We start from the raw sequence: 26,258 nt of genomic DNA on the forward strand, positions 1-26,258 counted from the left end.
GGAACAGACTAGAGAGCCCTGATATAAAATCTAACCATATATGGTCAATTAATATACGATAAAGGAGCCATGGACATACAATAGGGAAATGACAGCCTCTTCAACAACTGGCATTGGCAAAACTGAACAGCTACATGCAAGAGAATGAAACTGAATTATTGTTTAACTGCATAAACAAAAGTAAACTCAAAATGGATCAAAGACCTGAATGTAAGTCATGAAACCATAAAACTCTTAGAAAAAAACATAGGCCAAAATCTCCTGAATATAAGTATGAGCAACTTCTTCCTGAGTGCATCTCCTCAAGCAAGGGAAACAAAAGCAAAAATGAACACATGGGACTACATCAAACTAAAAAGTTTCTGTATGGCAAAGGACACCGTCAACAGAACAAAAAAGGCATCCTACAGTATGGGGGGAATATATTTGTAAATGACATATCTGACAAGGGGTTAACATCCAAAATATATGAAGGACCCACACACTTCAACACCCAAAAAGCAATAACCCGATTAAAACATGGGCAGAGGATATGAAGAGACAATTCTCCAAAGAAGAAATTCAGATGGCCAACAGACACATGAAAAGATACTCCACATCACTAATCATCAGGGAAATGCAAATTAAAACCACAATGAGATATCACCTCACACCAGTAAGGATGGCCAGCATCAAAAAGACTAAGAACAATAAATGCTGGCAAGGAATTTACCCAAAGAATACAACTTCTCAGACTCAAAAAGACATACGCCTCCCTATATTTATTGCAGCACTATTTACAATAGCCAAGATATGGAAGCAACCTAAGTGTTCATCAGTAGATGAATGGATAAAGAAGATATGGTACATATACACAATGGAATACTATTCAGCCATAAGAAAGAAAGAAATCCTACCATTTGCAACAACATGGATGGAGGTGGAGGATATTATGCTCAGCGAAATTAGCCAGATGGTGAAAGAAAAATTACCAAATGATTTCCCTCATTTGTGGAGTATAACAACAAAGCAAAACTGAAGGAACAAAATGGCAGCAGACTCGGAGAGTCCAAGAATGAACTAGTGGTTACCAAAGGGGAGGAGTGTAGGAGGGCGGGTTGGGAGGGAGGGAGATGGGGATTGAGGGGTATTATGTTTAGTACACATGGTGTGGGGGGTCACGGGGAAAACAGTGTAGCACAGAGAAGGCTAACAGTGAATCTGTGGCATCTTACTACACCGATGGACAGTGGCTGCATTGGGGTATGGGTGGGGACTTGAAAATACAGGTAAATGTAGTAACCACATTGTTTTTTCATGTGAAACCCTCATATGAGTGTATATCAATAATACCTTAATAAAAAATTAGATAAATAAAAAGTAAAAAGTAACCTACAAATACATGGAAATCATTCTAATATCAGATTACTCAGCAACAACTGCTGGAAAATAATAGGGTGATATGTGCCATTCCATGAAACCATCATTTTTAACTGAGAATCTTCTACTCAGCCAAATTACCATCAAATGTGAGGACAAATAAAAGCATTCTCAGATACATAGTGTTTACCTCCTATACACCTTCTTACAGAGACACAAGAAAGTATTTCATCAAAATAAGGGAATGACCCAAGAAAGAAGAAGATGTGTAATCTAGGGAACAGAGAGAGCATCAACCCAGTAAAGAAATAAAGGAAATTTTCAAGTTAATAGTTGGGGAAAGGCCTGTGGGAAAATAGTCAACATTGGAAAATACGGGCTTCCAGAAGGAAGGAGTTGGGTGGGGAGAAAGTATCTTGAAGATTTGATACTATGATTTAAGGAATACAAACTTAAAGCAGGAAATAGACTGGCAACCTAAGAAATGAAAGGCACAGTACTATGGGCTCTTCTTGAAACAACTACTTGACAACAGAACCCAACCAGTCAAAAAATGAATCAAAATAAAAAATTCAAGAAAAGATAAATTGAATAAAATGGCTGCATTAAGGACCATTAAACCATTTTATATATAAAATTAAGATTAAATATTTATAGTAAATTAAGGGCATTGAACCGAATGGAAATAAAATACACTTTGATAATACAAAAATAACAAAACCACTATTTTTAATGAGGTAAAAGAAGGTGGAAAGAAGAGAACTAATTTCATTTTAAAACAAAAGTGGCATGTCAATCCATACTGTCTACAATTGAAACAAATAATTTTTTAAAAACAAAAACTTAACCATTTCATTTTTTCTTATGTAGTTTTCCTTAGTGTTAAAGGAATTTTTAGCAATCACTATCTTTTGTAATCAAATAATATCTGACATTCAACAATTCCTTTCTTTTTCTTCTCCTAAATACAGGTAAAATAAATTTAAAATTTATGTTAAAAGCAGCACATATAGTAGGATTCCAGTTTTATAATACTTCTGTTTGTCTTTTCTATATGTATATCCATCCATAGACCATGATATCTGGAATATTTACCATCATGACAGCCACTTCTACGGTCAACAGTAGATACTTTTGGGAGAGAATATCTTATATACTCAATTTAATAAACTTCTGTTTTAGTATCTTAAACTTATGAGAGTTACTTTTAAAATCATAGTTTATCTAGGTGAAATAATTATGACCCTCATTCTTCTTCTTTTCATTGCTCCATTATATTTTTTAATAGCTAATATAAATAACATGTATAAATAACCCTGTGAGACAAATATTATGACAATAATACCAAATACTAACATTTGAGTGGAACTATTACCTCACTAATGTCCTTAGAACTGTGTAAGAACTCTGTGAGACAATTACTTCACTTGTCACCAGTTTTCAGAACAGGCTCAGTGCTGATAAGCAGGATCTGAACCCGGGGCTGGATACCTTTTAATATATTATTCCTCTGCAGTCAGTGCTAGATTTTTTATATTTCCTGATGTTGCCCTTCATTAAAAACAAACAAACAAGCATACAAAAAAGAAACTGCTGCCATCTAGATTAGACATGAGTAAACAGGTCAGAAATATTCTGAAAAAATATTTTCGAACAGCAGAGTGAAGAAGTTTCATTTTTATTTTTCAGAGGAGAAACAACCTTCTCTTCCACTGTATAGTGTAAATATTATCTGTTCTTGGACCCTCTTCCACACAACACATTGCCATGTGATGGAACTTTGCTAAAGTTTTTGAAGTTTCCTGAGCTGGTTGCAACTTAATTTTTAACAACCACTATGCATTGGTTGCAAGGTGGTGTAAAATATTCCTTACAGTGTAAAATGTATCATTCTGTGACAACTTAATCCTTACTGACAACTTAATCCTCACTTTGAAAAGCTGTAAACTGCACATTTTATATTCTTTCTAGAACATCCCTCTTGGTCACATTTCTTCAAGTCTCTTTCAATTTTAACTTCATGTGCGAAATCTCAAAAAGAAACGTCAGCCAGGACGTGTTTTGTTAGTGAACATCCGCAAATAACCGTTGCTAGGCAAACCTCAGAAGTCCCTTCGGAAACCGTGTTTCTGAGGAAGGAAAAAGTGGGCGGGGTAACAAGCCCTTCTCCTGCCCTAGAGTTTTCAAATGAGGAGAAGGGAGTAAAGATTCCGGCTGTAGAGTCCTGAATATCAATTACCGGACAAGTACCGAGAAGGACTGGAGAAAGGAGAAGGTGCCGGGCAGCTTTAGACAGAGAAGAGATGGAATCAGGGAAGGAAATAAGAGAGAGAAAAGGTTGCGGTATTCCTGCCAAACAGAAAACGCCCCCAACAGATCCCACCTTCCCCGCCTTCTTCACCTGATCTTCCAGTATCTTGTTCTCCTCGTTAGCCACCGGGATGGCAAACCCATTCTCCCAATGTAGCTCCGCCAGGAATTCGCTAGTCATGATGGCCAACGGTTAGGGAACCTCAGCCAGGGTTCAGGGAAAAGATTCGCCTTCTCGGCTTCACGTTTGGCCCGTGAGCAGCATCGGAGGCCACCCGAGTAGTCGCTAAACCTCCCAGGTATGTGCCACCAGAGCCATAGCAACCGTTTCGCGCCCTTAGTTACCAAACAGGAAGCGCTCTAACCCGGAAGCAAAACTTCCGTTTGTGAATTTCCTTTCCTGCGGGGAATTCGCTGGGGTTGCCAGGCGCAGGCGTAATTCCTTCGGAGTGTGACTCGGGGTCGTCTCCGGGCGCTCCCCGAGGGTGCGAAGTCTGTGGCGCCTGCAGTGTACCGGGACCACAGGCTCCCGGAATGGCACTGCGCTGCGCAAAGGCCGTGTCGCCTGCGGAAGAGGAGAGTTAACGAAGGGTATAGAGGGATTCCTTTTCAAGTTCTGTTTGTTGAGCTTCATCCTTAGATAAAATCTCGCAGGCTGAAAGAGACTTGTTTTGAAGCAGAACTCATTCCCTGGAATCTGTTGGATGTTTCTATCTTCGCCTGTTTTAATTTTCTGGTCGTCCTGACTGTGCTCATCTGCCCCGCTGCAGCGTCCTACCTGGCCGCACGCGAGGACCGCGCAGAGACAGCGGGCTTGTATCGCAGAGTTTGGTGGTCGCTCCCGAGCCACTCCTACACCTTTATTTTTCTTTACATTTTCATTTGTTAACATTTACTAACCTTTCATTTCACATAAAAATCTGTATTTCTACCTAATCTCGAAAAAGGCTGGGAAACCCTGAGCCCACTTTATCAAAAAGCATCATTTGGCTCAAGAGGCGCCCCTTTTAGGCTGGCAAGCGCTTACGGATTCATTAATTTGATTTACCTGCTTGGCATTGGCGTCCATTTGAGTTTATGGCCTCAGAACAGTAGACGACAAAACAATCAACTAATCTAATCCTTCCATTTTCTAAGTAAACAAACTGAGGCTCCGCGAAGTGAAACGATTAAAGTAGGCAGAGCCTAAACTAGGCTACAGGTCTCCCTGTTTCAAACCATGCTCTCTGAAATTAGGGGTGTTCTTGGCTGGAATACCCAATACCGCTGCATCGTAAGCATCAATAACTTTTTTGCTAATTCAATAAACAACTATATGTAGATTTTTCCCTTTTGAATTTAATCTTATTTGTACTTTATCTTTTTATTATAAAAAGTTTGTATATAAGAATAGAGAGCAGGGTATAATGAACCCCCATACTCATCACCTTGATTTAGCATTCATACTATGCCATTTAGCTTCGTCTATATGTTTTGCTGAAGGGTACTGAAGTAAATCACAGACATCATTTCACCACAATTTATTGAGCATGCATCATTAATGTTTGACGTTTAATGTTTTTTAACATAAACACAGTATCACATCTAAATTAAAAATAACAAAATTCTTCAATATCGTCCAATAACCATTTCATATTCTCGCTTCCTTGAATGTCCTGAAATTTTCTTTCTTTTTTTTTTACCATTGGTTTGTTACTATACTTTTGAAATCCTCTTGTAGTAGCTTTGTCTCTTTGTGTTAACATGGTTTATATTTAATCTTAGGGACTTGGAAATATTGTCTTCAAAAGACTAGAATTAGTAAGGCATTTTATTCCCCACGTCTACAATGCCTAAATCTCCATGGTGGTGGGGGAGAAAGACGCAGCTTAAGAGGATATTTTGATCTGTATGGAATAATGAAATTTTAGAGACTAAATAACCTTAGAGATCTTTATTTTATGATAGCTTGGTCATTCCTACTAATGAAAATGTTAGTTTCCAGCATATATTAAGAAGGCATTTATACTTAAGGTTTGTATGGCATTGCTGCTTTTAAAAATTATTAGTGTTGTTACTGTCAGTGTGTCTTCAACACTCCCTGTCTAATTTCTTATCCCAGCTTTTAGTGTGAATACTGAGGCAGCTGCCTTGGCCTGTGCCCATCTGTTGATCCACTGCTCCCAGTGTCAGCTGTAGCTGCCAAATGCATGCCTGCAGCTGTCTTTGCAGGGTACTCCCCTAGGCCCCAAGGACATAAGTCTGACAGACAAATCCCGGCAAAAAGTCCCATATTCCTAAATAAAATGTCCATGCATCTCCAAATTCTACATTTCTGGCTTAAAATGATAGCCCTGCTCCTCCACAGAATTCCATATCATCCAGTTCACTTTTTATAATTCTACAACTTCTATATCATAACTCTATTGGTAGTCATTCAGATCTAGATTTGGAAACAAAACCCAAAGTTTTACAAGCCTTGTCACTGACCATGAAATACTCAACTTAATCTAAAAATGCTGAGATAGATGTCACCCTTTTTACTATCTCATTCCCAAATAGATAACTTCACCCAAACAGGCTGTTCAGGCTAAAATATGGAGAGATTTTTTGTTATATTCCAAAATTTTTTTTTTGCTAATATTCCAAAAAGGTTGCCACTGATATTTTTAATGAAGTTATAGATATATGCATATATTAATCTTTTTCTTTAGAAATAGAATATTATAAATATTTTGCAAATTCATTTTTTTCACTTAATAGTAATAGTCATGTTTCCATATCAGTACATTAGATCTTTGGTCTTTTAATGGCAGCTTAAAATTCAGTTTTCAATCAATTAAAACTTTTTAAACAATGCTGCAGTGAACTTCTTTATACTGTCTTCTAGGGTACACAGACATCAATTCTAAGGTATACTTATTTTCACATTTTAATATCTGTGAAATTGGGATGCATCTTTCAGTCAATAGCGTCTTAGGTTTGGTAAATGAGATGTAATCTTGTACACCTATGTGTTTCTGCAAGCCACGTTTGTAGAAGTAAAATTAATGGAAAACCAGTATAAGCAGCTTTAGTTCGATAGATACCACTACATTGTCTTTCAAATGTCTTTACGTACCAACAGAGTAAGGCAGTTACTCTGGATATTATGAACTATTTTGATATTTTACAACCGAAAGAGAAAAATATGGTATCTCCTTGTTTATTGACAATTCTATAATTATGAGTAAGATTGAGCATCACCTTTCTTCTGCTAAGAACTTTTTAATCATATCCTTTGCCCATTTCTTTCCAATTAAGTTGTCTTTTATCAAATTATAGGATTTCAATTATTATAGCTTGTTACATTATAGATAGTATTCTTTGTATGTGTTTGTGTGTGCGTGTGTATATGAATAATATTTTTCTCCCAAACTGTTACTTGATTTTTTTAACTTTGCTTTTAGTATATTTTGCAAACACATCTCAGAAGCTGCTTTTGTTACTATTAATATGTTTCACATTCCAGTGTATACGTTCATCATCAATTTACACAATCCATGGGCTGCATTCAACTCAGCTTTTCCTTCCCTATTATAACATTTCCTTCTCTTGGCTTTTATGACTCTTTCTCTGTCAGTTTCCCATTAACCTTCACAATCTCTTCTGCAGCTTTATCTTGTCCTGTTGGCCTCTTACTATTGGTATTCGTCAAGATGCAAAGTGGCCCCTCTACTCTTCCCTTCTTTCTACACTTGCTTCCTAGGCGATCATATCCATTTTCATGGCCTTAAATACCATGGCTGGTATTTTTTTAATGGCTCCCATTAATATTTCTCTAGCCCAGATATCTCTTCCACACTACAAACATATCCAACTGCCTGCCAGACAGTTCCACTGAGATGTCTCCTAGATACCTCAAATCGGATACGCAAGTCCAAGACTGAATTCTTGATTTCACTCCACACATACTTCAAACCTCTTTCTCAGTCCTCCCTACCAGTGTAGAATCACTACCACACATCCAGCTGTACAAAACCAAATCCTGGCTGTCATTACTGATTCCTTCCTCTTCCTCACCTCCCCGCTTACATATATCACTATTACATCTCACTTTTACACCTTCCAATCTATACTGACTCTCCTCTCCATCTCTACTGCCACCACTCCAAGCTGTTATCATCTCTCATTGCACTACTGCAACTGCCTCCTCAAGTCTCCCCACCTGTTCTCCTAAAATCCATCCTCCATCAACAGTTAAGGTTACCTTTTATTCCCAATATCTAATATTGAAATGTTTCCCACATACAGAGAAGTTGAAATAACTTTACAGTGAGCACCAATATCCTTTTAATCTAGACCCTGCCCCTAACATTTGGCTGTTCTGTGCTATCACATCTACTTACTCATCAATCCATCTTATTTGTTGATGCATTTCAAAATAAATTGCAGAAATCGATACACTTCTCCCTGAATACATCACCATACATATGTTTACTTTTGTTCTTTCCTCTTTAGGTAAAAATTACATGCAAAGAAATACACAAATCTTGAGTTTTGACAAATGTCTACAACTAGTTACCCTAAACTACTCTCGAGATGTAGAACATTACCACGAGCCCAAAAAGTTCCTGCATGCCTCTTTTGAATCAATCCCTGCTCTGGCCTCCCTGAACCCCCAGAGACAACTACTACTATGATATTTTCTCTATCCTAAATTAGATTTTTCTCTCTTAAAACTTCAAATAAATGGAAAGGTGCTCTAATGTGCTACTTTACAATTTATTGCCTCTCAGCTCCAAATTCACCCATTTTGCCTCCTTTTTAAAAACAGATATAGATCCTTTACATTTGAAAAATGTTTGATCATTGGCACAACATCAAAGAACTTTATCAATGGCACAGGAGAAACATTGCAGGAGTAAAAAAATTTTTCTTCCCTGTTGCCGTGTGCTCCTGGCCAGCTCCTGCAGCAGGCCCAGCTTCTCCGGCTGCCAGGTTCTCCAGCCTCAGCCTCCTGTGGTTTTCTCGTTTCCAGCTCCTGGAGGGCACAGCAGCTCTCCTTAGCACCCACCTGCACCCCAGCTTGAGCAGTTTTGCAGCAGAGTGGCTCCTCTGAGATATCTCCGTGTCAATATATTTCCCTAGCACCACAGAGAACAGATTTCCAGCAAGCTCACGATGACTTCTCCCCTGTTCAGTGAGCCCTGAGGGGTGGGGGAAGGGGCTCTGCCTTGGGCGCTCTATCTCAGCTTTAAGGATAGTAACTGGTACTTGTTACTCCAGTCCTATGTGATAACTATCAATTCTTCATATTAAACTTTCCCTATTACTGTGTGGCTTCTCTCTTCTGTTTGGACCCAAACTGATACAAGTATGTCCTTTTTGATGTCAGGCTTTTTTTCACTCAGCATAATGTTTTGATACTCGTCCATGTTGTGGAATGTGTCAATGGTTTATTTCTTTTTACTGCTGAGTTAGTATTCCCTTATAATAAATATAACATACTTTGTTTATCCAGTCTCCCAATGATGAACACCTGGATTTTTAGTTTTGAACAATTATAAATAAAACTATTATAAACATTCCTGTACATTTTTTTAGGTACTCTTTATTTTAGAATAATTTTTGATTTACAGAAAATTTGCAAGATATATAATGCAGAGTTCATGTATATCCCTCATCCAGTTTGTTTCCTCTGATGTTATCATCACACATTACCGAGGTACATTTGACAAAACAAAAAAACCAACCTCACTATAAACTCCAGATCCAGTCCTTCGTTTTTCTGTTCCAAGATCCAACTGAGCATACCACATTGCATTTTGTTGTGATGTCTCCTTGGTCTCCCTTGGTCTGGGACAAGTTCTCAATTTTCTTTTGTATTCTGTGACCTGGATGGTATTGACAAGTAGTAGTCAGGTATTTTGTATAACTGTCTCTTGATTTGGTTTATCTGATGGTTTTCTCATAACTAAACTCGAGTGATGGGTTTTTAGAAGAAACCATAGAGGTGAAGTGCATTTCACCACATCATATCAAGGAATGCGTGATGTTCTCATGACACTACTGGAGATTTTAACATTGGTCATTTTGTTGAGACAGCATTGGCCAGGTTACCCCATTGTTCAGTTACTCTTTTCCCTGCCATACTATAAATGATTTACTAAGTTCAGTCTGCTTCCAACAATAGAGATTATACTCTACCTCCGAAAGGGAGAGTTATCTACACTTGGCCCTTCAACAACAAGGGTTTGAACTGTGTAGGTCCGTCCTCTTATACATGGATTTTTTTTCAAAAATATGTTGAAAAAACATTTGGAGATCTGAAATAATTTGAAAAAACGTTTTCTTTTCTCTAGCTTACTTCATTATAATAATACAGTGGAAAATACATATACAAAATATGTGTTAATCAACTGTTTATGCTATTGGTAAGGTTTCTGATCAATAGTAGGCTATTGTAGTTAAGCTTTTGGGGAGTCAAATATTAATATGTGGATTTTTGATTGAGGGGGATGCCCCTAACTCCTAAGTTGTTCAAGGGTCAAATGTACATATAGTATTTGAAATTTTTCTGTAAGATTGTCTCTTCTCCATTTATTGATTTATTCAGTTATTCATTTATATCACTATGGACTCATATGTTTTATACTTTGGATTATAATCCAAACTATGTTATTTTGTTGCTCAATTTGTTCCAGCTTTAGCCATTGACCCCTGTGTCTCTTTGACATGACTTCATCCTTTTGTATTTTGAGTATCTCCTTACTTTCTGACACTGAAAAATAATGCAGGATCATCTTACATTTTTCCTTACTCAGGGAGGATTAGCCATTTCTTTAAGGAGCCCTGGTTCTTTTGATTGGAGAATGGTATTTAGAAACCAAGATCTGTTCAAGATAAATATATGTGTGTGTGTTAGCCCATGTATAATTGTCTTCGTATCTGTCTATAGAAGCTAAACATTAGTACATACTGATGTCTCTAACTCCAATCTAGTACCACGGAGTTCATTCCATCCTTCTCTACTTATTTGAAACTTCCCTTCTGACAATGAGAAACCTTGCTCCCACTATCCATCATTCACTGACATATTTGTTCAATCCAATATACATCTAAAGTAGTTTCAGGATTATTAACATATACTCTCAGTACAAGCTTTCCTAAGGACATATGTTTTTACTTCTGCATAAACACCAAGGAGTACAATTACTGACCATAGGGTTGGTGTGTGTTTAGTTTTATAAAAATACGCCAGATCTTTTCAAAACTAGTTGTACCACTTTAAGGGCTATCTTTTTAAAAATTTAAATCCGATTTCTTCCAAATTGAACTCTTTAGTGGATTCCTGGTTTAGTTAGAATTAAATCCAAACCCTTAATGTGGTCTACAAAGTCCTTTGTGATCTGATCCTGGCTTATTTTTTCCAGTTCATCTCTTGCCATTTTTCCCCCTCATTCACTATGTTTCAGCCACCCTAGATTTTTTTAATTGTTTTACCAGAGCCTCAAAAAACCAACATGTCTTCCACCCTTGGAAGTCTTCATATATGCTGACCCCTCTGTCTAGAACATTTTCCTTCCATATTCCTTCCATAAGGGCGAGCTCTATAGTATTCTTTGGGGTTCCATATTCTTCAATTTACATATAGTCTCCTTAGAAAGGCCTTTCTTGTCCATTCAATCCAATATAACTTTTCCTGCTATTCTCCCTTATAATGAATTCTGCATATTTAGTAATTATATTCAGACAATTCACCACAGTAAGTACTTACATTTTTATTTGTTTGTTTACTTATTTTCTATCTTTGTCACTAAACTATATAATATGCATGACAGTAGGACACATGCATTTTGTTCATCCTATATTCAGAAACTAGAACAATATTTGTACATGGTAGTGCTCAATAAAAATCTGATGAGAGAATAAATACATGAATAAAAAGAAGAGTTTTATGTTTTTATGTAGTTAAATCTGTCATCCTTTTTCTTGATAACTTCTGTTTTACACTACAGCAAGGAAAGCTTTTCCCAGAAGACTATAGAAATGATCTCTAATATTTTTTCTAGCAATTTTACGATTATATATTCTACATTAAAATTTTAATGTACATAAAATAAAAATTTCTGTATGAGAGGAAGTGGATTCATAGGTGTTCTTTAAAACAAGTAGTAATTTTTCCCACACCACTTACTAAATGGTCTATTTTGCTCCTTTGGTTGTGTGTCTTTTTTGTTTAGTAAATTCTCATATATACAAAGATATGTTCCTGGATATCTGTATTTCATTGATTTATTTATCTCTCTCTACAAAAGCACCACACTGTTTTGAGTAGCACAGAGTCTTAGTAGCATAGGGCCAAAAACACCATCCTTCACTACCATCACAAACATTCTCATCTCTTCTCAAGCACTTCCTTGAAATCAATTGTCAAGTTAAAAGAAAAAAGACCCAGAATCCTAGGAATTTTCATTGAGACTTCCTTGACTATGCATAACAATTTAAGAAGAACTATAATTCTTATTGCATTGTTTTCCTACCCAGAAATACAGTGAATGTCTCCATTACCTGAGGTTTTATGTAATTCATTCTTAATACAGTAGTTACATATGACTAGATTCAGAACACTTACATAATCAGAATTAGAAGAGTACCCCTGGCTACAACATGGACCTAGGCAACATGCAATGCTTGCACACTTCTACTGCTTAGGTGCTCACTCCCTCTGAAGAAAATGTATTTTATTAAGAAATAGATAATGACATGGATAATGATATAACAGTCTCATTGGAAGAATGTCAGAGGGGTCTTATAATTTCCCTGTTCCACAGTTCCCCTACTTTCACATAACATGTTTTTAGTGGTGAATATCTTGATCAGAATCTGTAACATTTAGCAAACTTATGCATTTCAGAGACTGTATCAGATATTTAGCTGCCCTATTGAATGAAATGAAAGATACAGATGTTGTTCTTCACGAAGGAACATTTATCTCACAGCCAAATATTATACAATATTTCATAAATCACTATTCCTTTTTAAAAATGTTTTTGTCATTGTTCCTGAAACAATAATCACTTGCCTAATACTTACTAAATTAATGAATTGACTTACTAAATGAATGAATGGATTACTCCTAAAGATTTATTTCTCCTGATAACAGGGAGCCACAACTATACTAAAGAAAACATTTTCTACTACAGAAAAATAGTACGGGAAACACCTCCCTAATTACAGACTTTCTAACATCCTTTCTGGTGACTACACATTCACAAAATTAATTTTGCCCATGGCAGCCACTGCTTTGTAAAAAATATTACATAATTAAATTGGGTACAGCAGGGTGTATGTGTGTGTGTGTGTGTGTGTGTGTGTATGTGTGTGTGTGTGTGTGTGTGTGTGTGTAAAATCAATTGCTGTAGATGGGCAACTTTAAATAATAGCTAACAGTTTCCTAGTGACTTACATCCTAACTGTAAGGGCAAATGGAAAAAGGAGGCCCTTTATATCCAAGTATTTTTTATCTATCAGTAAAACAATCCTCAAAATCAAAAGACTTTGCTAAACCAATCCCATAAGAAACTTTGATACTCACAGTTTCAGTTTTACTAATAAAAATGCATACTTTACCGATTTTATTCATTTACTCTAATCCAGTAGATGGTGCTACATGTCTGTACATGTAAAGTACAACAAATGCCTTCTTTTCTTTGTTTTTTTTAAATCTTTTCTTTCTTTTTTAGCCAGAACTCTCATGAAGGTCTACTATTACAGTGAAGCTCATTATTCCTGACATCTGAGCCAAATCTCTGGGTGCAGCATTAAAGATATACTTAAGGAGAACCCTCCCAGAAATAATTGTGGAAATACCAAACTAACAATCTATTAAAAAATTTTTTCCCTCAACTCATTCTCACTCTTGAATGACAAAATCTTTAGTGTGACACAGAACTTTGTCACTAAAAACGTGTAGATGCAAACCATAGTCTCTCGTATTCTTCTCGACACCGCTAGCTGCTATTATTGTAAAGCAACCATAACAATGATAATAATTAACAAATAAAGTTTAAATTTAGGATTGTAATGTGTAGATCCACATGTGAACCAACCACTTAAAGGAGAGAAGACACAGTAAAAACTTAGAGATATGAAATTTTATAAACATAAATTTGTCATTGAATCAGTTATCAAGCTAACCATATTAACGTTTCCTTGTGGAATCATCGAAGACTGAAAGCATTAGAAAAGTAGGGACTCTAATTATCAGCACAAATAATCCATATCACCCAGCAAACTACAAAGAGTTCATTTGTGTTACTTATTTATTATAAACACAACTAAACTTGACATGTAATCTAAATCAGAAGTTACCAATTTTTTGTCTCCTTTTATCTTGCAGATTCGTGATGTTATTAGCTCACAAATTCAAAATGCTTTGACATAATTCATTGCACTGCAAGTCAAGGATAAGGGGACATCAGCTACTAATATAAAAATTAGAACATTTTCATTACTGTATTACTTTATTGTATCAAATTTTGATTTAGTTAACTGTGATGCGATTTCATAAAGTCCTTTCACGTTCTTTGAGAATTCTGTTACTCTTTTCATTGTATTGAAAGAAAAATGAGAGCTGTAGTCACTAATTTTAGATGAGTTCTATACATAATATAGGTAGTAATAATCTGCTGACCAAAGACTTAATAAAATGGTTTTTTATTCAGTGAATTATATCACCTTAAGGACTAGATTCGAATACAAAAACAGGGAAAGCAAAAGTAACCTTTCAGATGACTCTTTTGTCATTTATGCTTTCCTTCATTCATATCTTCATTAATTCTTCCATCAACTCTTGAGAAAATTCAAGGAGGCAGAATTGAACTGGTTATTCCTAGGTTAGCTGTGCAACATGGAAAAGCCATGATCTTAATCCAGGAATGAAACCTTGATGGAAAAGACAAAACAAAAAAAAGTAAAATGGTGAGTTATAATAGAGGCAAGGTAAGGTAATATAAATCAGTTTATGTATCTGTTGGGAACAAATCAGGTGAGGTGCCACTAAATCCCCTTTGTGTGACTAGGTTGCCCGAAGCCAGTGCCATTGGCCCACTGACGAGATGAGCCCTGAGGAATACAGCTTCTTAGAGGAAGTGGCTTTTTTGTTTTTGTTTTTCTGAGATATGATGATTGACATATATAGAGTTCTTAATTCATAAAATAAACACTGCATCTGCTGACATTCATCTAAACCCTTAAGTTATAAAACTGAGAAAGTGCTTACCCCTTCCCTCAAGGAGTTTGCCATCAAGCAGAGAAACTGACCCCAGAAGCTGCCTCCTAACTGCTAACTGCCTCTATAATTGATCTAATGTCATCTCCACACCTCAGCCACAATGACATTTCTAACCCTCAAATCTCAGCACATCATTCCTCCCCATAACAGCCTCTCCACAGCTGTCTGTAGCCTCCCTAATATGACTTGTAAATCCCCCATGAACTGGCCCACTTCCTCCCTTGTCCCATCTGACTCTCCTTCACCTTACCCTGCGAATTCTGGCCCTAATGAATTTGTTTCCTTTTCCTCAAGTTCTCTCTTACTTCAGGCCTTAGCACATCTCTTCCCTCTGCCTGAGCACTCATCTGCTATTTGCCCAGCTGATGTCAACCTTCCCTGACCTATACATACTTCTGCTCACATCATATTTCACTATCATGGTACTTAGGCTTTCTGCTTCTCCAAGTCCCCTATTACGCTGTAAGCCATGTAGGTCAGAGTGTCTAGCTTATTTAACACTGGCTCCCCAGCACTGGAGAACACAGCAGTTATTCACTCATTCATCATTCATTCATTGTATAGTCACTGAGCATCTAATGTATGACATACTGTCTGTAATAAGTGATAGGGACATTTATCAGTGAAGAAAACAGACCAGGATGCTGCCTTCCAGAGCTTTCATTAAATTAACTAACCCAGATCAAATGCAACAGTATCTCAAAGCCACCAGGACTCATCAGAGAAAGCATGTCTGTCTCCAGGAGGGAGGGGATCAGGAGCAGGGGAGTCACCCATTAGAATAGGGTCTTACCTGAAACTCCAAAGATGAGGATACTAATGTTCCTGGTAAAAAGTAGAGGAGAAAGTGTATTCCAGGTAGAGGGAATAACCAAAATAGGCAATAATGTGGAAAATCTTGAGCCTGGGAGGTGGAGGGAAGTGGTGGCTTACAAGCAATTCAGTACTGCTGAATGGGGAATGGGAACTTCTGTGGGGTTGCATACATCTGGGAAATTACAAGTAAGCAGAGAAAATTGAAAGAGGCAGACCACAAAAATATTTTCTTGTAGATAATAAGAACACATTCAATAATTTTAAATGGTGGAGATGAATGGAAAAGAGATCAGTAATGAGGATCTGAAACAGGGGAAAAGAGACAGAAAGGAACATTTTGTGACTGTTGGCGAGTAAGACTGTCCAAGAGGATGTCTTCTCATTCCGAAGGAAATACTGGGGACCAGTGAGCTTGGGGAGAGAAAAGCTAGCTCCAAAATCTGCCAGTAATATTGCGCCACAAACAGCAAAGTTTTCAAAACCTCCTTAACCCGGTGTTGTCACATTGTAAATGTGTTTTTGCCTAACTTTTCAAACCTTATATGCTCTCCCATGTGCTCAACAATCCCACTGGTTAAGTCTTCAGAGTATAGAATAACACCTAAGGGTATCTGCATGTTTGTCCAAGTCATCAAAGTGTTATTCTCCAGGGTTCATGGTAGACACAGAAAGACAGAAATAGAAAATAGACAGGAAGAACATAATCTGTGTCTCATGCTGTCCCAGAAGTTAGTAAAAGAAATATTGGTAATAATTTCTTTTCTTTCAGTATTCTCTTCAAAATCATACAAAGATTCTTTCATTTCCTTCTTTGTTCTTCCCTGAACTTTTCTGCTAATCTTTATAATGAGCATGAATTATTGTTATAATCAAATGAAAAATACTTTTTTAACAGCCATACTCCCCCCAAAAAAATCTTTGGGAGGTAATGGGGAGTGGTGGAAACAACAAACAAAAAACATCCCCACAGTATAACAACTATATAGGAAAGTGTAGGGTAAAGAAAGAAGAAACTGTGTGTGCGTTGTGATACTGTGCACACCCTTCACGTGCGCACAGCACAAAAACAAGGCTAGGATGGGGCTGCAGCTTCAACTTTCCATGCTGCTGTATGGAAAAGCACCACTCCCTGGGCTAAGAAACTTGGCTTTTTATAGTTACGGCTTTAAGAGACACTGTAGAGAGGTGGCTTGCTTTTATTCAATGAGCTTTAGCTCTCCACATAATATATGGGTAAGATTACCCAAAGCACTTTTTATCATCTGTCAATCTATTTCTTAGCCTGCATTTGGCTACATTTCAGATTCTTACCCTGATTCCATGGTTTTTAACCCAGGGGAACTAATTGTTGCCTATTCCTTTAGTGAATTGTGGGTGAAAGTGATTGCTGTTCTTCTGTTATGTTCTGTAGTATCACTCACATAAATCCTGTGTAAAGCTTGATCTGTATACAATCTACTCCATTTAGACAAAACCAAATGATGTCTATATACATGGACCTAGGTAGTTTAAAGCAGTTGTTTAAAAAACTGTCTGACAGATGTCATCCCATGTTGAGATATCCGTCAAAGTGTATGGTGTGTTCCCTCTCAGAATCTGTTCAGTGTGTCTACCCTTATTGGACGGTGCACTAAGAATGCTACGCTAGCCATTGTTTCTCCTCTCCTCACACTGAATGCCAATTTCTTGTTATTCCTGTATCATTATCTTACTCCAAACTCCTTTGTGAATGAGTTTCTTAAGTTTCAGTGAGGATTCTGAAAATACAAACTTCTCTACTTTCTTTTCTTCTCTGCCTCTCACTGAGGTTCATGGAAGGGTGTCTAGTAATGGTAGGAGCAAGAGAGAGAGGGAGAGAGGGAAGCACGCACACATTAACCAACAGTTTTCTTTTATGAACAGGAAAATTGGCCGTTTTCTATTAGCATATGAGGAACGTAAGAATGTGCCTTGTTGTCAAGGCAACAGCCATTCCTTGGGTAGCTGCAATAGAAACCAGAGCAATCTTTAGAGGATCAAGTCTTTTTTATCATCAAATCATAGAAAGGAACCTCGAGAGTCCACCCAGCCTATTCTGCCTTTAGTTAAGACCTGCTAAAATAATTTGAAACCAATACAAAAAAAGTCCTACTTTAAAATAATTCTGAAGCGATAACATAGCTTTCCTTGGTGATCATTTGCAGTGTTTTACAGTTCACACTACTAACAAAATTTGTTTTAATCATTCTAACTTAAATCTTTCATGCTGCAGTTTGAAATCCATTTCCTATAGTTCTATTCTCAATGGAAATGAACAACTACACCTTCCTCTTTAAGAGAGTGTTGCCTGTACTGAAAAACAAAAAACAAAAACAAAATTTTCTGACTTAATTAAATTCCTCAGAGTAATGCTGTGAGTGCTTTTCTCTTTCCAGCCATTTCTATCATAGGTTTCCTCGGATGACACCCTGTACTCGGCAAGACCATCTCCGATCCCGGAATGCAGATCTGCCTCGCGCCTTGTATTGAAGGCTGACCAGTGGTGCCCAAAAGAGCAGGACAGCAAGCCGTTCTCAGTCTGAATACCAAGTCTCCCAGGGTTCATTTAATCTGTGGAATTACATTCATCATAAGTTTTTTTGCACAGACTGACTAATACAACTTTTATTGCTTGAGCATAAACACATTCCACACCTGGTACTTGAACTGATTTGTTATTCAATACTATCATTTTTCCTTGTAGAATCATATTTTCTTGGTTCCTTCTTTCAAGATGAAGTTCAGTCCCTCCCTCCCTCACACCGGCATGTTTAATGAGCCTACTTTCTGTCCCACTGTTCATGTCGTTAATTTACATATGCTGAGCACTCCTACAGGAAGGCATCCTGAAATTATTTTTTTAAAGGAGATCCACGTTGGTCATCTAGGCACAAAAAGCTTATCAACAAGAACAAGATATCTCCTTTTTCTCACTGGATTTCTTGTCGTTTTGATCTCTTACTGTTCTTCTACCATAGGTGCCATATTTTCTGGTCCTAATTTTTCTTATCTTTAAAATAGAGGTACTGTACATCCAAAATATATAAAGAACTCACACACCTCAATGTCCTAAAAACAAATAACCCTATTAAAAAAGGCAGAGGAACTGAACAGACACTTCTCCAAAGAAGAAATACAGATGGCCAACAGGCACATGAAAAGAAGCTCCACATTGCTAATTATCAGAGAAATGAAAATTAAAACCACAATGAGATATCACCTCACACTAGTTAGGATGGCTGCCATCCAAAAGACAAGCAACAACAAATGCTGGTGAGGATGTGAAGAAAGTGGAACCCTCGTACACTGTTGGTGGGAATGTAAACTAGTTCAACCATTGTGGAAAGCAGTATGGAGGTTCTTCAAAAAACTCAAAATAGAAATACCATTTGACCCAGGAAATCCACTCCTAGAAATTTACCCTAAGAATGTAGGATCCCAGTTTGAAAAAGACATATGCACCCCTATGTTAATTGCAGCACTATTTACAATAGCCAAGAAATGGAAGCAACCTAAGTGTCCACCAGTAGATGAATGGATAAAGAAGATGTGGTACATATACATGATGGAATACTATTCAGCCATAAGAAGAAAACAAATCCTACTATTTGCAGCAACATGGGTGGAGCTAGAGGGTATTATACTCAGTGAAATAAGCCAAGTGGAGAAAGACAAGTACCAAACGATTTCACTCATCTGTGGAGCATAAGAACAAAGCAAAAACTGAAGGAACAAAACAGCAGCAATCTCACAGAACCCAAGAATGGACTAACAGTTACCAAAGGGAAAGGGACTGGGGAGGGTGGGAGGGAAGGGAGGGAGAACGGGAATAAGGAGCATTCTGATTAGCACACATAACATAGGTGGTGGGCACGGGGAAGGCAATACAGCACAGAGAAGACAAATAGTGACTCTACAGCATCTTACTACGGTGATGGACAGTGACTGTAATGGGGTATGTGGTGGGGACTTGATAATGGGGGAAATCTAGTAACTACAATGTTGCTCATGTAATTTTATATTAATGATACCAAAATAAAAAAAAAACAAAGTGATCCGTGTGTGAATATTTATAGCATAATTGCCCGAAACTGGAAATGACTCAAAGAGACTCCAAGTTGAATGGAATAAAAACTGTGTTGCATCCATACACTGGAATACCATTGAGCAATAAAAAGGATGGACTGCTGATAAACTGTAACAATACGGTTAAACCTCAAATGCATCATGGTAAGTGAAAGAAGCCAAACTCAAAGGGTTCCGGTAGACACTGTGGGAAGCCAAAGCTACAGGAACCGAGAACAGATCAGCAGCCATCAGGAGTGAGGCTGACAACAAGCTGGAAGCCAAGGGGATCTGGTGGTAATGGGACACTCTGCATGTTGACTGTGGTTGTTGATTACACAACTCTATATATTTATCAAAAATCAGAACTGTATGCCCAAAACAGTGACTATTACCACATGTATACTAAAAATAAAAGTAAAACAATGGTATTACATAATATTATTTGTCACAGTATGAACTTTAGGAGCAAACTACTAGAAACAACTCCAGTCATGATCAGTAAGATGTGGGTTATGTAAATTATCATACGTGTACACAATACAACACCATGCAGTTCTCAGAAAGGAGGAGGAAGCCCCCTGAGTGGGACTCATGTGTAAAGATACTTGGTTCATGGCTAAGAGAAGCCGTGAATTAGGAAAAGAGAAAGAGAAGAAAATACATTCATTTTTGCTAAAATAAAATTCTGGATGAAGACACAAAAAAGCAGGTGAGCAGTTGCCAACTGCAAGCACAGTAGTGTGATGAAGTGGCTGCTGGGATTTTAGTTTTGTTTGATTATCATCTTTGAACTTGTGGACATATTACTTATGTGTATAAAGGAAGCAAATCAAAACAGATCTTTTTGAATACTGTCCCATCCTCCACTATATATACTCTCAGCTCTGTCATCTGAAATTTGCCTTTTGTATATTCACCTTAATCAATGATTAAAATATTGAACTGAAAAAAAATAAAATAAAATAAAATAGAGGTACTGTAAACATAGACAAATAGTGTTTATTGGTCCCTTTTTTTATGTTCAGCACTGGGCTAAGCACTTTATTTATATCATCTCATTTCAGTTTTACAACAGTCCTATGAAGTAGATGTTTATTGTTATTCCCATTTTACAGAAAAGGAAGGTGAAGCCTAGCATGGTCAAGTAACTTTCCCAAGATATCATGGCTACTAGGTGATGGTGCCAGATTTTGAGATAAGGTGGCCTGACCTCCCATGTTCTTAACCACCCTGCCATGAGGGCAGGAAAATTGGTACTCCTTATATGCTGCTATAAGGACCATAAATTGCTAAAATCTTCCCAGAAGGCACTTTGGTAATATATATCAGAATCCTTAAAAAGTTGCATATCTATACTGCAGTATTATTTTTCCATTTGACAAACGTCTATGTAGTGCTTGCTATATGTAAGGCACTGCTCTATGCACTTTTCAAACATTAAAAATGAATCTTTATGACAACACATAAGGTACTAATCTCTCTATTTTACAGAAAAGCAAATTGAGGCACTTAAAAACTAAGCAATTTTTCCAAAGTTTCACAGTTCACAATATGTGAAGCTGGATAGTGGCTGCAGAATCATATATTGATATATTAGTTAGAAAAGACAGAAATGAAGTAATATTACAGTATATGAAATCTTTTATCTTTTTAAAAACAGACTACAAAAATACAAGAACAACAAAAGTAAACAGTCTCTGAATGAGGAGATTATGGGTGGGTGATATTTTTTCTTGAATATATCTGTTCAATTTTATTCTTGAATATATTCCTTTTTGATTTTTATATTGAAAGTATATTTCTTTTCTAAATAGCAGTTCTTAATTTGGAAGTAACCTAAAGAGACTATAATAGAATATCTCTGGGGTCTTTTTGAAAGTGGTATGGCACTTACATTACTTAAGTTTATAGGAACAACCATGCCTGAAACAAACTTTAACTGGAAATCCCTGGTCCATTGTTTACTGATATCAGACTAGCAAGCAAGGATAATTACTTGATTTGTTTTAATTAAGCTTTTATTGACCTAGTGAATAACCTCTAATTTATGAATTTGGAAAACCACACCCTAGATCTATCAATGTGACAAGCCATTTCATTCCTCTTGCCACATCTCTGGGTTATGTTGAAGGTGTTTGTGATTCTAGGATAGAGAAATTGTTAAGAACCAGGTTCCAAGGATCAACCCTCTATAGGTTCCATTCCTAAACCTGTCACTTATTTTAGCTATGAGAACTTGAGGTCTCTAGGCTTCATATTTCTCATCAATAAAGTGGATATACTAGTAGCGCCAAGTATATAGGGCTTTTGAGAAAATTTATTGAAATAGTGTGTGTGAAACATCACTATGTCATGTACATAGTAGTTACTCAATAAGTGGTCACTTTGTTTTATTATTACTGTTTCTTGTTGTTTAATGTTCATTTTAAAAGTACACTTATGGTTCTCTAGTAAAAGTTACCATGCACTTTCTAAGTGGCATTTTCACCTGAAGAAATTAAGTTTTCCTTTAGTAGGGAAATAAGAAAAAGCAGGGCATCATCTCTGATCAACTATTTAAACTTGTTAATCTGTCGATATTTTAAATAACCTCTGTGGTTTTCTAAAGCCAGTTTTCATAATCAATGTGATTACTACACCTATACTGATTAATAATGATTTTTATGAACTCTTCAGAATCCATAGTCGGTCTATACTGATTGCTCTGACTATGCTATAGACCATTTGCCCTTGCATTTTCAAATCAGGATGTGGACCTTCATACACCCTAATCCTCAACAGACACCGATACTACATTATTTGAATACTAGCCAATTTCCATGGGAAAGTAATAGAGGGTTAGATTCTGTATCTTATGGACAAGAAAAATGTCAGTGAAATAGCTTTCTCCCTTAGCACTCTATGGGCATTTCCAGGAGAAACTTCTTCCATGTTTCCATGCCAGTAAGGGAGTAAGAAATGAGTGCATACATGTGTATACATACATGCACACACATAGTACCTCTTTTCAGTGAAAGAAATTAAGGGAGTAGTATTTGCATGCTTCTAACAGCATGTCCTCTGAATTCAAAAGAAACTGCTTTGGCAAAACTATTGCTGTCTTTTGCCAATAGAGTTGTTAACACCAAAGTCTGAATGGCCTTTTCAACTGGATTTGGTTGTGTGAGTCAGAGCAGAGCTTGTGTTGTTACACGTCTGCCTGCCTCTCCCCACTCCCCACATTAGTTGAGCCTCACTGCTCTTCACTGTAATCCTCCCAGCCCCACTTGCCACAGTGGTTGAGCCTCACTGCCCCAGCAAGTAATGCACTTCTGACACAATGGGGGACAGCAGGGGCAGTGTGGGGAAAATCAGATAATGCAGACACAAGCTTGATGGACTTGCTTCCTTTCAAGTAGCATATTATGAACTGGCCAAGTGAAACCTCAAGGTATTATCCTGCTTAATCTGTGGTTAAAAGGGGTGCAGCCTCCTTAATGGTAAGGTTTTGGGATTGTTACCAAAGGGTTCCCACTTTAGCTGCTTCACATATTCACCCAGGCCTCTGTTAGCTGTTTTGACTCAAAACTGATCCAAGATGAGAGAAGAGAACCTGTCAGAGCCAGGTGAGGTCTCTGCCAAATAGGCTGTATAAGAACAGGTCAGTTCTGAAGTCAATGTAGAAATGTTTGCAACTGGAAAGTGAGTTTGAGGACTCCAGCTTACCATAAAGAGAACCTAGATTTCATAGGGTTTTCCACCCTCATGCACCTCCAAAGGATGGGCTTTAGTCTTCTCCCAGGGAAGCCTGTCATTCTTGAATCATTATCTTCCTATCTCAGAGAAGTGAGTGTACACACACATGCACACGTTCTTCAAAGTCTACTGAAATGGACCCAGGGTTGCTGTTTCACCGTACTTCACAAGTGAATCTGATGCCTGATCTATACTTGGACAATGACTGCCCACAGCAATCCTATAGTCCCATCTAGAGATAAACTCAAGAGGTAACTTTTTAAGTTCATGAGCCACTCTGATAGAACAAAAACAATCTGAAGTTCAAAGCTCCCCTTTGCTCACAATAATTAGTAATAAAGTGTACAGCACTACTTTTTTATTAAATGTTGTGAGTAAATGGTTTAGTTCTCCAGAACCAAAAGCATAGTTTTTCCCCCTTTTTTAAAAGTAAGGTATTGATATACACTCTTATGAAGGTTTCACAAGAAAAACAATGTGGTTATTACATTCACCATTATTATCAAGTCTCCCCCATACTCCACTGCAGTCACTGTCCATCAGTGAAAGCATAGCTTTTTATATCATAATTAGTTCTAAGAAGACTAGCACACAGACCATCATCCAGTTGTTGTTTGTGTGATCCTGAAAAAAAATTCCTTAAGGTATCTGAGGTTGTTTCATTATAGGTAAAATGTATTCTCTATCTCATAAAAATTTGCTAAAGATTAAATATAGGTAAAAAGCCTTGCCCAAAACCCAGTTGGTATACAAGAGGCACCCAGTTAAGGTCAGCTACCTTCCCTTATTTCTGTGCCTCCTTTACAAACAACTAGACTTTGATTTCCACTGTACCAGAGACCCTAATTTGCTTATGTGTCCATCGTGCTAAATAGCCACTCTATTTAAGAGCTCAAGAAAGTAATGTGAACCATTCCAGGAATTCAAAGGTATTTATAGATAGTATTTCGTTAAACCATATAAAAGTCTGATGTTTTATATGGTAGGAGGCAAAGATTCTCATCATCATTTTACAGCCACTTGAATTCTTTTAGGTTGCATGCTTCCAAGAAAACAACCAATGTGTGACCAAGAGGTAATTAAAACCCACGATTTCTAATTCCCAGGCTTTGACTCCAACCTCTGAAAATGCCTCAATTCAATGAAACTAATGGCTCTTTGGTCTCTGGAATTAGATCCTGTTATCAATGACTTCCACATGGAAAGATCATTCCAAAATGTGTAATTAACCAAGAAAATGCAAATAAACCAATTTGTACCTGCTATTTAGAGGTAAGACATAGAAATGTCTTGAGTTCATTATTTGAAAACCTAGCCTTTTTCTGCTTCTAATGTAGCTCATGTTCTCCAATTCACATATATTTCCAAAAATTACATTTTCAGCAAAATATTTTAGATTATTTGTGATTCTATTACCAGTGCATAGTTTGGATTGGAGAGAGAAATGCATGTCATCAGGCACAGTGGGAAGAAAACCCTTCTTCCAATGACCTTTGGAAATTCCACTAAGAAACATTTTTTAAAACTCCACTGTGCACCAGGCTCCTTGCTGAGTGAGGTGAGAGAGTCAAGGCCCCCATCCGGCACAGATGGTAACATGTTAACACTCAGCCAGTGTTACTGAATGGATGAACCTAGTGGGATATGTAAATATTTAACTATATCTCCTAACAAGCAGATAGTAATGGTATAATAAAAAAGGTCTATAAGAGTACAATATAGAAAGGCTGCCTAAAAGAAGAAATATTTAAGCTGGACCCAGGAGACTATTTCTTTCAGAGTGACAGAAACTTAATTCAAAGTAGTTTAAGTGGAAAACAAAGAGATATTATGGGTTGGCACTATTAGAACAAGTACTGGGACACCCCAGCTGTCTTAGTCTCTCCAACTTTCTTATCTGTTTCTCTTTGCATGTTGGCCTCGTTTCCTCCTACTGCATATGGGCTTTCTCCTTTTATTAGGGAATATGGTCACAGGCAACTTTGAGTTAAACATCATTCCAAATTAATGACTCAGAAAGAGAGAGTATCTCTTATCAGCAAAGACTCCAATTGGCCCAGCTTGGGTAACTTGCTCATCCTTGTATCCATCACTGTGGCCTAAGCACTATGTATTTGTCTGGCCTAGGTCATGTAGTCAGAGCTGCATCACTACTGAGGTTGGTAAGTCTTTCAGAAACGCATCACACCAATGGGAAAAAGCAGGTTCCTCTAGGAAGAGTAGTTCTGGATAGAGTAAAAAAAATGAATTCCATTGCCGTCTAGAAATATAGACTGGGCACCCCCAAGCTAACTGGGAAAGGGTCATTCCAAGCAGAAGAGCTTGACCAAAGGCAAGAAGAGGGAAAACTCAGTGTGAGTTGAGGGAATAGATAATATTGGTGGTACACAGAGGGAAAAATATAGACAGTTGGTTGGAGTCAGATAGTGTGCATATTTGAAGCCCTATAAAGAAGCCGGTGCTATATTTTCTAAGCAAGTTATAAGTTTTTAATGTTTTGAGAGTTATGTAACACACTCGACATTTTCAAAAAATAGTTATATTGTGGAGAATATATTGGATAGAAATGATGGAAACAAGGAGATTGGATAAGAAGGTATAATGAGCCTGCTGTTTTTGTCTGAAAGCATTCATTTCCTCCTAAAACTTGCTCTCCACTCTGTAGTGTCTTGGTAAGACTGTCAGTCACAGTGTC

At 37.2% G+C, this 26,258-nt stretch overlaps 1 protein-coding gene across 1 annotated transcript in view; it reads right to left on the reverse strand.

Moving 5' to 3' along the window:
* CCDC39 (coiled-coil domain containing 39) overlaps positions 1-3,991 on the reverse strand; it is a 39,116-nt gene extending 35,125 nt beyond the window's left edge. The window contains exon 1 of the mRNA XM_057500261.1: positions 3,761-3,991. Within this exon, the coding sequence (XP_057356244.1) occupies positions 3,761-3,850 (90 nt within the window). The 5' untranslated portion in view covers positions 3,851-3,991. The remainder of the gene's footprint in view (positions 1-3,760) is intronic.
* Between the last annotated feature and the right edge of the window lie 22,267 nt (positions 3,992-26,258).

The sequence above is a fragment of the Manis pentadactyla genome, chromosome 1 (genome assembly GCF_030020395.1).
Source record: "Manis pentadactyla isolate mManPen7 chromosome 1, mManPen7.hap1, whole genome shotgun sequence".
Taxonomy (NCBI): Eukaryota; Metazoa; Chordata; class Mammalia; order Pholidota; family Manidae; genus Manis; species Manis pentadactyla.